Source organism: Salvia miltiorrhiza, chromosome 7, assembly GCF_028751815.1.
Source record: "Salvia miltiorrhiza cultivar Shanhuang (shh) chromosome 7, IMPLAD_Smil_shh, whole genome shotgun sequence".
Taxonomy (NCBI): domain Eukaryota; kingdom Viridiplantae; phylum Streptophyta; class Magnoliopsida; order Lamiales; family Lamiaceae; genus Salvia; species Salvia miltiorrhiza.
This window is the reverse complement of record NC_080393.1, coordinates 44,266,907-44,281,441: the sequence shown is the minus strand read 5'-3', so window position 1 is coordinate 44,281,441 and position 14,535 is coordinate 44,266,907. Positions and strand designations below refer to the sequence as shown.

General features: G+C 48.2%; 2 protein-coding genes and 1 non-coding gene across 3 annotated transcripts; 2 read left to right on the top strand and 1 right to left on the bottom strand.

The window, feature by feature from the left end:
• Positions 1-1,060: 1,060 nt before the first annotated feature.
• LOC130996345 (small nucleolar RNA R71) lies at positions 1,061-1,166 on the bottom strand. Its single transcript, XR_009092528.1, has one exon. It is a non-coding gene; the product is annotated as a small nucleolar RNA R71 (small nucleolar RNA).
• Positions 1,167-2,010: 844 nt separating this feature from the next.
• Positions 2,011-3,156, top strand: LOC130994261 (uncharacterized). The gene is made up of 2 exons (XM_057919302.1): positions 2,011-2,593; positions 2,747-3,156. Exons 1-2 carry the CDS (start codon positions 2,011-2,013, stop codon positions 3,154-3,156), a joined length of 993 nt encoding a protein of 330 aa, XP_057775285.1.
• Positions 3,157-11,172: 8,016 nt separating this feature from the next.
• Positions 11,173-13,611, top strand: LOC130994260 (uncharacterized). The gene has a single exon (XM_057919301.1). The coding sequence runs from the start codon at positions 11,173-11,175 to the stop codon at positions 13,609-13,611; it is 2,439 nt and encodes an 812-aa protein (XP_057775284.1).
• Positions 13,612-14,535: the final 924 nt, after the last annotated feature.

The following is a 14,535-nucleotide window of genomic DNA, read 5'->3' as shown; positions in this document are numbered from 1 at the left end:
TCCTTGTGTTCTTAAGTTGTTCTTTTCTACTGCATAGTTAATGTTTATTGCTCCGTCTGTTTATGCTTTGGTGATTAGAGAGCGAGATAGTGACAGACCCAATTACCCGATTAGAGTGTTTAGGTTTCCTTTCAGTTTCTTGTGAGCAACACGATTAGAGCCCTGCTAAGTCTTCCTTGTGAGACGACTTGAGTCACCTTACCACCCTAAGACGACCTCGTATAAATTCGAGTCCATCCGCTAGGTGTTTCAGGATGAGTCACATTTTGGCGCCGTTGCCGGGGAAGGCTTTAGGCATTTGATTGTGTTGCATTGTTTTCCGTGTTTATTTTTATTTCTTTCTTTTAACTCGGTTATTTTCTCCCTCCGGTGCGTTTGATTTGTTTGTTCGTGTTGTGTATGCAAGGACGTAGAAGTTTGAAGAGGAAGCTTGCACCTTACTACGACAACATACATCGACCCCGTGAGATCCTTTCAAGCCTGGAGGAGGAGTCCGAGTCCAGTTCGAGAAACCTTGTGGAATCACAGTTTCGAGAGGAAGACTGTGAAGAGAGAATCACTTCCAACCCCATTCTGGAAGACTTTGAGGATTCACGCTCAGTTGACTTAGAAGATCCGTTGGAGAACGGCGAAGGGCGTGAGCAAGAAGAAGAAGAAGTTCATCCCAATCCTCACCAAGAAGCCATGGCGGAGCGGAACGTACAGTACATGGGAGATTTCTCCAGGCCGGTCATCGGGAACACTAGCACCTCAGCGATAGTGCTTCCCACAGCAGTCCGGAATTACAATCTGAAGCCCAACGACTCAAACATGTTGCCGCTCTTTCATGGGATGCCCAGCGAGGACGCCTTACAGTTCATCCGTGACTTCTGCACTCAAGTGCAGACCTTCCCACTGTTGGACCTCACCGAAGATCAGTTGAGACTCAAATGCCTACCTTATGCACTCAAGGACCGGGCGAGAACGTGGTTACTGTCCTTGCCGCCGAACTCCATCACTACATGGGGAGAGGCGTGTGAGAAGTTCATGCTCAAATACTACCCTAATCACAAGACACAGGAGATTAGGAGCCAGATAATGAACTTCATGCAAGGAGCTGACGAGCCCCTCCACGAAGCTTGGGAGAGATTCCAAGAGCTCCTCCGCCAGTGCCCGCAACACCAGTTGGCTCTCGTCATGTTGATGCAGTTCTTTTATGACGGATTGATTCAGACGGCACAATTTATGGTGGACAGTACAGCAGGGGGTAACATTGCCCGGAAGACAGCTGATGAGCTCCAAGAGATCTTCAACACACTGGCCGCGAGTTCTCAACAAAAATCAGTCAGAGGAAGGAGGGTCGAAGCCAGTGCTGTAGCCCCAAACAATGAGCTGCAGAAGCAAGTAGCGGACCTGATGAGGCAAGTTCAGCATTTAAGAATGAACCAGGTGGAGCCTCAACCCGTTCAAGCACCGCCAGCTCAAGCACCTCCGGCTCAGGCACCGTCAGCAGAAGGATGTGGCATATGTGGCGATTTTGGCCACGGAACCAACGAGTGCCATCGAATGGGGGAGTTCACACCCGAAGGGGAGGCAGAGGTCTATGCTGCTCAGGGATACCCAGGGAGGCCTCAGTTTGAGCAGAGGCCCATGTTTAATCAAGGGCAACAGAATTCCAACTCTGGTTGGAGAGCTCAGCAGAATTCTGGATGGAGGAACCAAGCTCCTGGCCAAGGGTCGGGATCAAATCAGGGATATCAATTCCGCCGCCCTCCTCAGCAATTTGGGTATCAGAACTAGCAGCAGTTTTACCCACCTCAACAGCAGTTCCCCTTTCCTCAGCAGCAGAACTACCCGCAAGCTTATCAGCAGCAGCAGCAGCCCCTGCAGTATCAGCAGTATCAACAGTTCCCTATGCAGCAAGGGAATTTTCAGCAGCAGCAGCAATACCAGAATGCACCCCAGCAGTTTCAGAAGCCAGCTCAACCGCAGAAGCCGTCTCTCGAGGACACCATGTAATCCTTTATGGAGATGACCAAACAGAACATGGAATCACAGTCTGCTACAATCAAGCGTCTTGAGACAACCGTTGGACAACTCTCAGGGACCTTGAACCAGATGCAACAGCAGCAACAGCCAGTGAAACTCCATGGACAAGGATTGCAACCTCATCAAGCTCAAGCTGTTACAGTCTTACAGAGTGGGAAGAAAGTGGACAACAAAGTGGAGACCCCCACTGACGAGCTCCCTAAAGAAACTCGTGAGGAGGAGATGGTGAAAGAATTACCCCCACCGAGAGAAGAAGAGCAGCAAGGAGAGCCCTCAGTGACGCTTCACAAGGCCACCAAGCCCTACAGACCACCGATTCCGTACCCAGGTCGGTTGAGGAACGAGAAGCAAGATCAACAATTCACCGACTTCTACAACATGTTGGCAAAGGTGAATGTCAACTTACCACTTCTGGACGTGATCAGAAATGTACCGGCCTATGTGAAGTTCTTTAAGGAGCTAGCATCCAAGAAGAGGAAGTTTATTGACAATGAGAAGATTCTTGTGTCCGAGGTTGCCAATTCCATCATGCAACAACCCTTGCCACCCAAGCAACGAGATCCAGGTAGTTTTGTTATCAATATTGCTTTGGGGAATGGTAAGGAGGCCTCGGGTATGCTTGATTTGGGGGCAGGGATTAATTTGATGTCGTACTCTATTTTTAAACAACTAGAGTTAGGCGATTTAAAACCCACTCGAATGTGCCTGCAATTGGCAGATAGATCTGTTAGGTATCCTCGCGGGGTCATTGAGGATGTTCTAGTTAGAGTGGGAGGTTTGATCGTGCCTGTCGATTTTGTTGTGCTTGAGATAGGAGAAGTTCATGAGAATGGCAAGGAGCATACTTTACTGCTAGGAAGACCATTCATGGCCACCACTAACACGTTGATTGATGTGAAAAATGGAACAATAAAAATGACCATGTTAGGAGAGTCCGTGTCTTTTTCTGTGCATCATACTCGCGCTTTGCCATCATCTTCATTTACTAATGAATGCTCTTATATAGATGCTATTGATGGCCTCACCGAGATGGTTTATGTGCAGGAACAAGAGATAGTGGAGGTCTTTGCAGGATCGGCGGATATGGAGGAGTTTGCTCGGGAAGCCGAGGAAAGAGAGAGAGAATGAAGAGACAAACTCCCCATTGATGAGCCTGTGGTGCTTGAAGATGCCACGAAGTGCAAAAAGCCCAAGTTGGAACTCAAGGATCTCCCCAAACACCTCAAATACGTATACTTGGAAGAAGGAGAGGAGAAGCCCGTGATAATATCCGCCGAGCTCACGCATGAGCAAGAAATGGCGTTGATGGAAGTGCTAAGGAGCAACAAGTTGGCATTTGGGTGGGGCCTTGCCGACATTAGTGGCATTAGCCCAGCCACGTGCATGCATCGGATTCACCTCGATGATGGAGCAACACCTAAGAGGGATGGCCAACGAAGACTAAATCCCGTCCTCATGGAGGTAGTACGCAAGGAGATACTCAAACTATTGGCGGAAGGGATCATTTACCCTATCGCCGATAGTGAGTGGGTGAGCCCAGTGCACGTGGTGCCCAAGAAAGAAGGGATCACAGTTGTCCTGAATGACAACAAGGAGTTGGTGCCGACCCGCCCGGTCACGGGTTGGCGTATGTGTATTGACTACAGGAAGCTAAATGCCGTCACAAAGAAGGATCATTTTCCTCTTCCTTTCATTGATCAAATGTTGGATCGTTTAGCTGGTCATGATTTTTACTGTTTCCTTGATGGTTTGTCAGGATATTACCAAATAGCAATCGCGTCGGAGGACCAGGACAAGTCGGCGTTCACCACCCCATTTGGTACCTTTGCGTGGAAGAGGATGCCATTCGGGCTGTGCAATGCACCGGGGACCTTCCAACGGTGCATGATGTCGATCTTTGCGGAAATGATAGGTGATTTTGTTGAAATTTTCATGGATGATTTTTCCGTGTTCGGTAATTCGTTTAGTGATTGCTTGGGTAAAATTAATTTGGTGTTAAAAAGGTGTATAGAGAGTGGGCTAACTCTTAGCTGGGAAAAGAGTCACTTTATGGTGACTAGTGGCATCGTTCTTGGCCACGTTGTGTCAAAAGATGGTATAGAGGTTGATAGGGCTAAGGTAGAGGTGATTGAAAAATTACCCCCACCAATTGATGTAAAAGGCATAAGGAGTTTCCTAGGTCATGCCGGGTTTTACCGGCGTTTCATTAAGGATTTCTCCAAGATTACCCAACCTTTATGTCGTCTGCTTGCTTAAGATGTGGATTTTGATTTTGATGAAACTTGCATGCATGCTTTTGAATTGCTGAAGCTTAAGTTGAGCACTGCACCTGTTGTTGTTGCACCTAATTGGTCATTGCCTTTTGAGATTATGTGTGATGCATCAAACTCCGCTGTGGGAGCCGTTCTTGGTCAACGTGTTGATAAAATGTTGCGTGTAATTTACTATGCTAGCTTGACTTTGAATAGTGCACAAGTGAATTACACCACCACTGAAAAAGAGTTGCTTGCTGTGGTTTTTGCTTTAGACAAGTTTCGTGCTTATATTATTGGTTCTAAAGTAATTGTCCATAGTGATCATGCGGCACTAAGGTATTTGTTGACCAAGTCCCAAGCTAAGCCACGCCTTATCCGTTGGATTTTATTATTGCAAGAGTTTGATCTTGAGATTAAGGATAGGAAGGGGAGTGAAAACTCGGTTGCCGATCACTTATCTAGACTTGAGCATAATGTGGTTGAATCGAGTCAAGATGTCATACATGAGTCCTTCCCGTTTGAACATACTTATGAAATTGCCTCTGTGCCTTGGTTTCCTGATATCGTCAATTACCTTGCTTGTGGGGAATTAAGACCCGATCTAACATCCCAAGAGAAGAAAAGGACGAGGTGATTCGGAGATGCATCCCAGATGTGGAACAACAACAAGTGTTGAGGCTTTGCCACGAAGCCCATTGTGGTGGGCATTTTGGTGGACAAAAGATGGCTCATAAGGTCCTCCAATCCGGTTTGTTTTGGCCCACTCTTTTCAAAGATGCTCATTCTTTTTATCTTGCTTGTGATCGGTGCCAAAGAGTTGGGAACATTGGGCGCAAGAATGAAATGCCCCTCACGAGCATTCTTGTTGTGGAGATTTTTGATGTGTGGGGCATAGATTTCATGGGCCCCTTTCCTATGTCTTACGGTTTTGAGTATATCTTGCTTGCCGTCGATTATGTGTCCAAGTGGGTTGAAGCCATCCCCACAGGGACATGTGATGCTAATGTCGTCTTGAAGTTTGTGCAGGAGAACATATTATGTAGGTTTGGATTCCCCAAGGCCATAATCAGTGATGGAGGCAAACACTTCTGCAACAAGCTTTTTGAGAAGCTTATGAGGAAAAACGGCATCACTCACAAGGTGGCCACACCCTACCATCCCCAGACCTCGGCGCAAGCCAAAACAAATAATCGGCAAATCAAGGGCATACTGGAAAAGACGGTCCAACCCTCCCGTAAGGATTGGTCTCTTAAGCTCAATGATGCCTTGTGGGCGTATCGCACAGCCTTCAAAGGAATCCTGGGAATGAGCCCCTACCGCCTTGTCTACGGTAAAGTATGCCACTTACCGGTGGAGGTTGAGCACCGAGCATATTGGGCAATCAAGGCCACAAATTGCGACCTTACAACTGCGGGGAAGCACAGAGCATTGCAAATGGAAGAGCTCGAAGAATTACGCAACGAGGCGTACGAGAATGCAAGGATCTACAAAGATAAAGTCAAGAGGTTGCATGATAGCCGTATTGTGCCAAAGAATCTCCAACCCAGAATGAAGGTTCTTTTGTTCAACTCAAGGTTGAAACTCTTCCTGGGTAAGCTCAAGTCTCGTTGGAGTGGCCCTTTCATTCTTAAGGAGATTCTCCCTCATGACGCTGTGATATTAAGCAAGGAGAACAATGAAGAGACGTTTACCGTCAACGGGCATAGGGTGAAGCCCTACTTGGAGCATGAAGTGGTTGCCGTTGTAGTTGAGTCCCAAGCACTCCACGACCCAACGTTTTGACAAGCTTAATACCGTCGAGCTCTCGACCTTAACTAGAGCGCTTCGTGGGAGGCAACCCACGTTTCTTCTCTTCTCTTTTCCTTTTTGTTTTGTGTGGAGTGAGTCCTTGAGGTGTTGTATCCTGTTGTTGCTGGTTTTAGTTGGGTTCTCATTGGTGTTCTATAGTGGTGTTACAGGAAATAGGCTTACCGGACTGTCCCCAAGCTTGAAGGATGTGATTTTGGCTGCTGGATAGCAAAAATCAGCAAAAGGCCGAAGGGGGGGGGGGACGGCGGGCGCCGTCCACGGCGCCGCCGCCTCACGGCGGGCGCCGCCACTTGTGCACCACCAAAACCTTCAAACACTTCACAAAACGCCGAAGGGGGGGAGGGGGGGGGGGGACGGCGGCGCCGTCTCACGGCGGACGCCGCCCACGGCGCCGCCGCCTCACGGCGGGCGCCGCCACTTTTAAAGCTGCCATATCCCACAAACCCCGAAGGGGGGTCACGGCGGCGCCGTGCCATAGCGGCCGCCGTCGCCCCCCAAGCCCAACCCAGTCCTAACCCAACCCAGCCCAGCCCGGCCCGGCCCACTCCCTTTTTAAAGACCCAAACCCTAGCTGCCTCACACCCACCCCCCGCCTCTCTCTCCCACGCCTCTCTCCTTTCCCTCCCAAACTCCTCAGCCACCATCCCCACCGCCGCTTAGCCACCACCGCCAGCCCATACCCACCATCACCTCATAGTCGACGAGGACAAGGATGAGGCCCCACCTAGCCCCCCGGCCTCTTCTAGTCGCCCGCCGGCCTCGCCTATCCGCCCCCCCGTCCTCCCACGCCACCAAAGGACATCCGCCATGTCTACAATTCCCCGTTCGCCATCTTTGAAGATTGGGAGGGCACTCGGTGGAAGGCACTCAAAGGGAAGCAAGTCACCCAACCTCGCTGTCTCGATTGGCCATTGCTCCGAAGGTTGAAGCTTGACCAAGCCATCGAGACACATTTGAAGAATATGGGACTCTTCAAGTTCTCACAAACGACGCCACCGAGTTTGCTCCCTTTACATCTGGAATTCCTTTGCACCCTCAACATGACCGCCGACAAGTCCGAGCTTTATTGTCGCATGCTCAATACGCCATGCGTCGTCACCTACCGGATCATGAATGAAGTCTTTGGGCTTCACCCGAAGCGTTTGAAGGGAATCCCGGATACGTGGGTGCCCGCTAAAGCTTGGAAAGAATTGACGGGTTTGCCCACTTGGACCGGCCAGGGTGCCCCGGGCAATCAACTCATAGACGCCGACATCGGCGTGCTACACAAGTTCTTGTCCTTCTGCATTGTGGGCAAGGAACAGGCGAACAAAGTGAATGCGACCGAACTCTATATGCTATGGTGTGCAAAGCGCGAGAAGACGATTGACGCCACCACCATCATTTGGAACCAGCTTCACAACATGGCCCGGTACGGGGGTTTCAAGTCCTCCCTGACCCCAATCTCTACCGCCCTGGCCCTCCATTTCCGTCTCTTCCCGCCGACCCAGGTCCCCGCCCACCTGCGCGCCTCTGAGATAAGGACGATTGATCGCTCTGAGCTAAAAACATTTGTGGCCTCTGATTTCACCATCATTCCACAGGCCAAACGCCCCAAGGTTCGTGCAATCTTGCAGCAATTTAACCGGGGCGAGGGTACGTCATCCTCGGCGCGCCATGTTTTAGATGACGATGATGAGGACGATAATGCCGAGGAGGAGGAGCCCGTGCCACCACCTGCTTTCGTTTATGATCCTGAGGCCGGCCCTTCCAATGCCTTTCAGCAGTTTCAGGCCCACTTTGACGAGTCATTTGGCCAGTTCCGCCAGGAGGTCTACTCCCGTTCGATACAGTGCAGGACTCGGTGGGCGGCATCTACAACAGGATCGACGACATCTATGGTCATTTGGACCACCTTGGTGGCCAAGTGACGCCCATGCAGCAACAGTTGGGCGACATCTATGGCCGTGTCAATACCATCGGTGAGGACGTCACACGTTTGCATGACCAAGTGTCGGCATATGATGCTCGGTTTGCCCATTACAACCAGGGCCTCACCGACGCCAACCAGGGCCTCACCGACACCAACTACTACATCGCCGACCTCGAGAGGCAGTGGGCCGCCTTCTCCTTGCAGAACCAGGTCCAATTCCGGCACCCTCCCCCGGGCCCCCCTCGGGGCCCCAACTGAGCGTCCCTTTTACCCACTTTTGTACATATTTTCTTTGCTTTCTTTTCTTTCTTGTTTTTTTGCTGTTTTCTTTTGTGGGTTTTTGTGGTTGCTCGTTTTACAGGTTGTGGTCGCCGCCCTCTCTACCGCCGTCGCCGTTTTGGCTGCACTCCTATTCAGGGATGTTCTTAAACTTTCTCTTTTTGTGCCCTAAGGACAGTGCAAGTCTTTCTCTGTGGGGGAGGGGCGTTATTTATTTGTTGTGGGGGTCTTATGGTCCTGTCTTGGTTGTGTTGTTGATTGTGCCGCATGCGGAATTTATGATGCTTTGTCACTACGTTGCATGCTTGGTTGTGGTGCCCGGTTTGCTTGTCTTGGGGCGAATGGTCCCCTCCGCTTGTTTTCTTGCCTGTTTTTTTTTTTAAGTACATCACATGATTGATGGTGATTCACTGGCGATTCTGGATTGTGTCTGTGTGGTTTGTTGTCCTTGTTAATCTTGGTTGATTTGTCCCCAAAGAAGTGTAATTAGTTTAAGGTTTTGGTGCAACACCCTGATGAGCAACTCTTGACGTGATTTGTCCGATAGATGCTAAGGGGAGTGTTTTCAGTGCAAGTTCCTAATATCTGTCTCTGTGTTGAATTGTTTGGTTGGTTGTTGAGTTTCTGATAGCCTGGGTCTCTGCTCCTCTAATGATTTCATTATGAGCATGGGAAACCACACGAGAACATTTTGGATCACCTCCAAAAGTGCAATCTCGTGAATTATGGCCCATCTATTAAGAGCGAAAATAACTTGACCCCAAAAAGAGAGAAGTGTGATGTGAAAAGTGAAAGAATATGAAAAAGGAATGAGACATGATTGTCAAGGAAATTGCATTAGGAAATTCACCCTTAGCGGAGAATTGGGTCTGATCGGATTGAGTTGTATCACCTTGTTGTTGCACTTTTAAATCTTAGCTTTGAACACTTGATTGTAGGACATTGATTTCTTGAAGGACTTGGATTGGGTTGTGTTTGCTTGGTGAGAAGAATCGCTTGTGGATTTTCTTTCGATTTTGTGTTTGTTGCTTGAGGACAAGCAAGGATTTAAGTGTGGGGGGGTTGTTTACCTCGTATTTGGGTAGTTTTTGCGTATGTTTCCGCTGTGCATTCGAGCATGTTCCATAACTTTTTGCCCTATTTTTCACGTGCTCGATGATCTTTTTGGGTGTGCTATTGTCGTGTGCAGGATTCGTGAGTTGTCAAGCGTTTTTTGGCTAGTTTGGAGCAGTTTTGAAGGCAGGCGCACGGCCGCCGCCGTGCCACGGCGGCCGCCGTCGAGACGGCAGCCGCGGCCTTGCGGCGCGGGCTGTGCAATACTTGGAGGAAATCTGCGAAGGGCCCTCACGGCGGCCGCCGTCCCTGTTCAAATCCGGCAGTTACGTTTCAGTATATAAAAACCGTTTTTTAGGGTTTTATTTCACACTTTCGAACTCAGCAGCCTCTAGGGCGATTTCTAGACTATTTTCTATGGTTTTTGGAGTTTCTAAACTTCTACTTTCGCTTTTGGATTCGTTGGATCGCTTGTGATGCCAACTCTCATCTCATCGGATTAGTTTTCCTTGGATTGCTACGTTGTGTAAGAACCCATTTATTTACCTTAGTAATTTGAATCCCTTGGTTTATTTAAATTCTTGTTTATTGCTTTTGATGAATGTGATGATTTGAGATTATGATCGTTGAATCTTTATAATTTATGAGAATCGTTAGATCGTTATTGTTGCTCTCGGTTTTCTTTCATTGGAGAATGTTAGGGATTTCTTTTATGGAGATTAAAGCTTTCTTTGAATTCGAATCTTATGCTTGATTTAGTTCTTGCCTAGTTAGTGTTTACTCATTGATGTTTATGAGTTTACGATCGTTTGGTTTAGAGTTCGAGAATGAAACCCTAGTTGATAGTTTTCTTGTTTAATCCTTGTGTTCTTAAGTTGTTCTTTTCTACTGCATAGTTAATGTTTATTGCTCCGTCTGTTTATGCTTTGGTGATTAGATAGCGAGATAGTGACAGACCCAATTACCCGATTAGAGTGTTTAGGTTTCATTTCAGTTTCTTGTGAGCAACACGATTAGAGCCCTGCTAAGTCTTCCTTGTGAGACGACTTGAGTCACCTTACCACCCTAAGACGACCTCGTATAAATTCGAGTCCATCCGCTAGGTGTTTCAGGATGAGTCAATCAGCTAGAAATCTTGGTAAGGAAGGGGTTCCTGGACCGATACATAGAAAGACCACGAGGTGCATACAGAGAACACCGCTACAATGAGCATAGACAAGACAGGGATGATGAGCGGCGCCGGCGGGACGACACCCGCCGCGGCCATGAGGACATGGAGAGAGGACACAGACATGAGGAGAGAAGAGAAAAAAGAGATCATAGACCAGACAGTCAGGATAGACACAACCCCGCAAATCATATTCAATATGACAGAGAAGTGCACATGATCACAGGAGAAAATGATATACCAACCTCTAACAGGGCCAAAAAGCAATTAGCCCGCACAGTCAAATCTGGATACTACGACCAATCTGTCATGACAGTCAACACTGCGTCTGATGAACCGACAATATCTTTTGGCCCAAAGGATGCTAGGCCTCTATTCTATCCTCATGACGACGCCTTGGTATTTTCCGCCAACGTAGCTAACGTGTTGATACATCGCATCTTTGTCGATTCAGGCAGCGCCGTCAACATCTTATACCTGGAATGCTGGCAGGCAATGGGTTTAGAGGCTAAGCTAGAGCCTGTCGTGGCTCATCTTTATGGGTTTTCAGGGGAATCAGTCCTACCGGTGGGAACAATTGAACTGCCAATGACGATAGGGCAACCAAGGAAAAAAAGACTCGGATGGTCAAATTCTTGGTCATCGATGCACAGAAACCCTCTTACAGCATGATCTTTGGGAGACCGGCGCTGAACTCTTTTAAAGCAATCATTTCTACTCTCTACTTGAAGATGAAGTTCCCCTTGGAGGGAGGCAAAATTGGAGAAGTGTGGGAAGATCAGGCTGTGTCGAAGAAATGTCACGTACAAGTATTAACTCAATACTCGGGACAAAAACGGGAAAGGTCAGTACACCAAATAGAGACAAGCAAGAAGGGAAAAACCGGAGCGATCACAGCTTCAAAGCCCGAGCGGAGAGAGATCGCAGAGCTCCAAGGGGGAAATGATAAGATACCCCTCGTCACCACCAATGATACGTGCATGGTTATTGAGCTTTTCACGGATAAGGAGGGATTTACTACCAGAATCGGGGCACATATGGAACCAGAGCTGCAAAGAAAGGTAATAGCTTGCCTGTGCAGAAACGCTGACGTATTCGCGTTCACTACGGCGGACCTAAAGGGAATTGACAGAGAGCTAGCCGAGCATCGACTGAACGTGGACCCCACGATCAAGCCAGTAAAACAAAAGACAAGACACTTCGGTGCTGAAAAAGACGCTGCTATTCGAGAGCAGGTACAGGCGTTGTTAGAGGCTGGGCATATCGTAGAAGTGCAATACCCGGAGTGGGTGTCAAACGCTGTTATGGTGGAAAAGAAAGCTAAGACTTGGAGGATGTGTGTGGACTACCGGGACCTCAATGCAGCCTGCCCAAAGGATTGTTATCCATTGCCACGGATTGATCAGTTAGTAGATGCTACATCAGGGTGTGAACTTTTGTCGATGATGGATGCTTACCAAGGGTACCATCAAGTTAAGATGTACAGGAACGATGTTATTAAAACAGCATTCGCAGTCTGCGCAGGGATCTTCGCATATGTGAGTATGCCGTTTGGACTAAAAAATGCGGGGGCTACGTACCAGAGGATGATGGACAGAATCTTCAAAGATCAATTGAAAGAGAATGTGTCGGTCTATGTAGATGACATGTTAGTACGCAGCGCTGAAGCACGCACACATGCAGACGACTTGGAGGAAATCTTCTCGGTTATACGAAGACACAAGCTCATGCTCAATCCAGCCAAATGTACTTTCGGGGTTCAGTCGGGAAAATTCCTGGGATACAAGGTTACACCTGAGGGGATAGAAGTGAATGCAGACAAGGTTCGAGCTATTATTGACATGACAGCGCCGTGGAACATCAAAGAAATACAAACACTGAACGGACGAATAACTGCACTAAGTCGGTTCATATCAAGGTCGGCAGAAAGAAGTCTGCCTTTCTTCAAAATTGTGAGAAAGAGAAGTCGATTCGAGTGGAGTAACGAGTGCCAGCAAGCCTTTGAGGACCTCAAGGAATATCTCAAAGGACTACCCGTCCTGACCAAGCCAATACCGGGGGAACCATTATATCTATACACTTCGGTGGGGGTAGAATCTTTGAGCGCTGTGCTAGTGTGGGAGGAAGGGGGTATGCAGAAGCCAGTTTACTTTGTGAGAAAAATCATCCAAGGAGCGGAGATCAGATACACCGCAGCGGAGAAAACAGCTTACGCTATCATGATCACAGCAAGAAAGTTGCGCCCATACTTTTTATCACACAAAGTTATCGTCAGAACAGCGCTACCTTTTCAACAAATTCTGGGGAGGCCAGACCTCGCAGGAAGAATGGTGAAATGGGCCATTGAGTTGGGCGAGTATGATGTGACGTTCGAACCTCGTACAACCATTAAAGCACAGGCCTTGGCTGACTTCATCCAAGAGACCACGAGATGGCCGTTGCGAGGACTATGGACGACGCAGGTCGACGGCTCCGTCACCAAGGAGGGGTGCGGAGTCGGAATATACATTAAATCACCAGAGGATAGAGCCTACCAGTTTGCGATCAAGTTCGAGGACAAGCTGTCGAATAATGAGACAGAATATGAGGCAGTGATAAGGGCCGCCCACATCTTGAAGGAGCTTAGAGCAGACACAGCAATAATCAAGACCGATTCACAACTAGTAGCCCAGCAGCTGAGAGGTGAATGTGAGGTTCGCGACGACAGAATGAGAGCTTATTATGATCAGATGCAACAACTCAAGAAAAAATTTGAAGAACTGGAAATAATACAAGTACCCCGAGAAGAAAATCGAAGGGCTGATTTACTAGCAAGGATGGCCAGCGCCGTCGAACAATCGTGGAACGATGAAATCACGCTCTTACTTGAGCCAAAGAAGAGCCCAGAGGTCCAAATCTGCGCAATCGAAGTGGGGAATGATTGGCGAGCCCCAATTATTCATTTCTTACGCACAGGGGAAAGAATGGAGGGAGACACAACAAAGTATGCTAGATATGAGAATTTTTGCTTGATCAGCGACCAGCTTTATAAGAGATCTTTCACACATCCGTTCCTCAAATGTTTATCATCGGAAGAGGCAGAGTTCGCTCTAAAGGAAATCCATTAGGGGTGCTGTGGAAACCACGTAGGATACAAAGACTTGACCAGAAAAATCATCAGAGCAGGTTTTTACTGGCCTGGCATCGACAGGGATACCAAAGCTTATGTAAAGAAAAGTGAATCTTGCCAAAGACATGCGCCAAGAATTAACGTCCCAGGGGAAGAAATGGGGGTAATGTACTCGGCATATCCTTTCGACAAATGGGGAATTGATATCGTGGGTAAACTGCCAACGACACCGGGAGGAAAATGTTTCTTGATAGTGGCAGTAGACTATTTTTCGAAATGGGTGGAAGCAGAGGCTGTAACAAGGGTGGATGAGGCCACCATCGAAAAGTTCATCTGGAAAAACATCTGTTGCAGATACGGGGTGCCCAGAGTTCTAATATCGGATAATGGAGCACAGTTCACTAGTCAAAAAATCGAGGTTTTTTGTTCAAGGATGGGCATCGAGCAAAGATTTGTCTCAGTAGCCCATCCCCAAGCCAATGGTCAAGTCGAGCTGGCTAACCGCACTATCTGTGAGGGAATCAAGAAAAGATTGGAAAGAAGCAGAGGACGATGGGCAGAGGAATTGGACACGGTCCTGTGGGCGCTACGTACCAGTCCCAAAACAGCCATAGGAGAAGCCCCGTTCACTTTGGTTTATGGTTCAAATGCAGTCATTCCAGCAGAAGTGAGGTTAGAATCACATCGAATTTGTACATATGATCCGGCGCAGAACGAGGAACTGCGCAGACTCGAGCTGGACCTCATAGATCTAAAGAGAGAAGAAGCCTAGGTCAAGGCTGCCAAGTACAAAAGTATTATCAAAGCGGGATACGATAAGAAGGTCAAGCAGCGCCGATTCCAGAAGGGAGATCTAGTACTTAAGCGCGCGGATGCCCTAAAAGCCACCGGGAAGTTCGAAGCTAATTGGGAAGGCCCATAT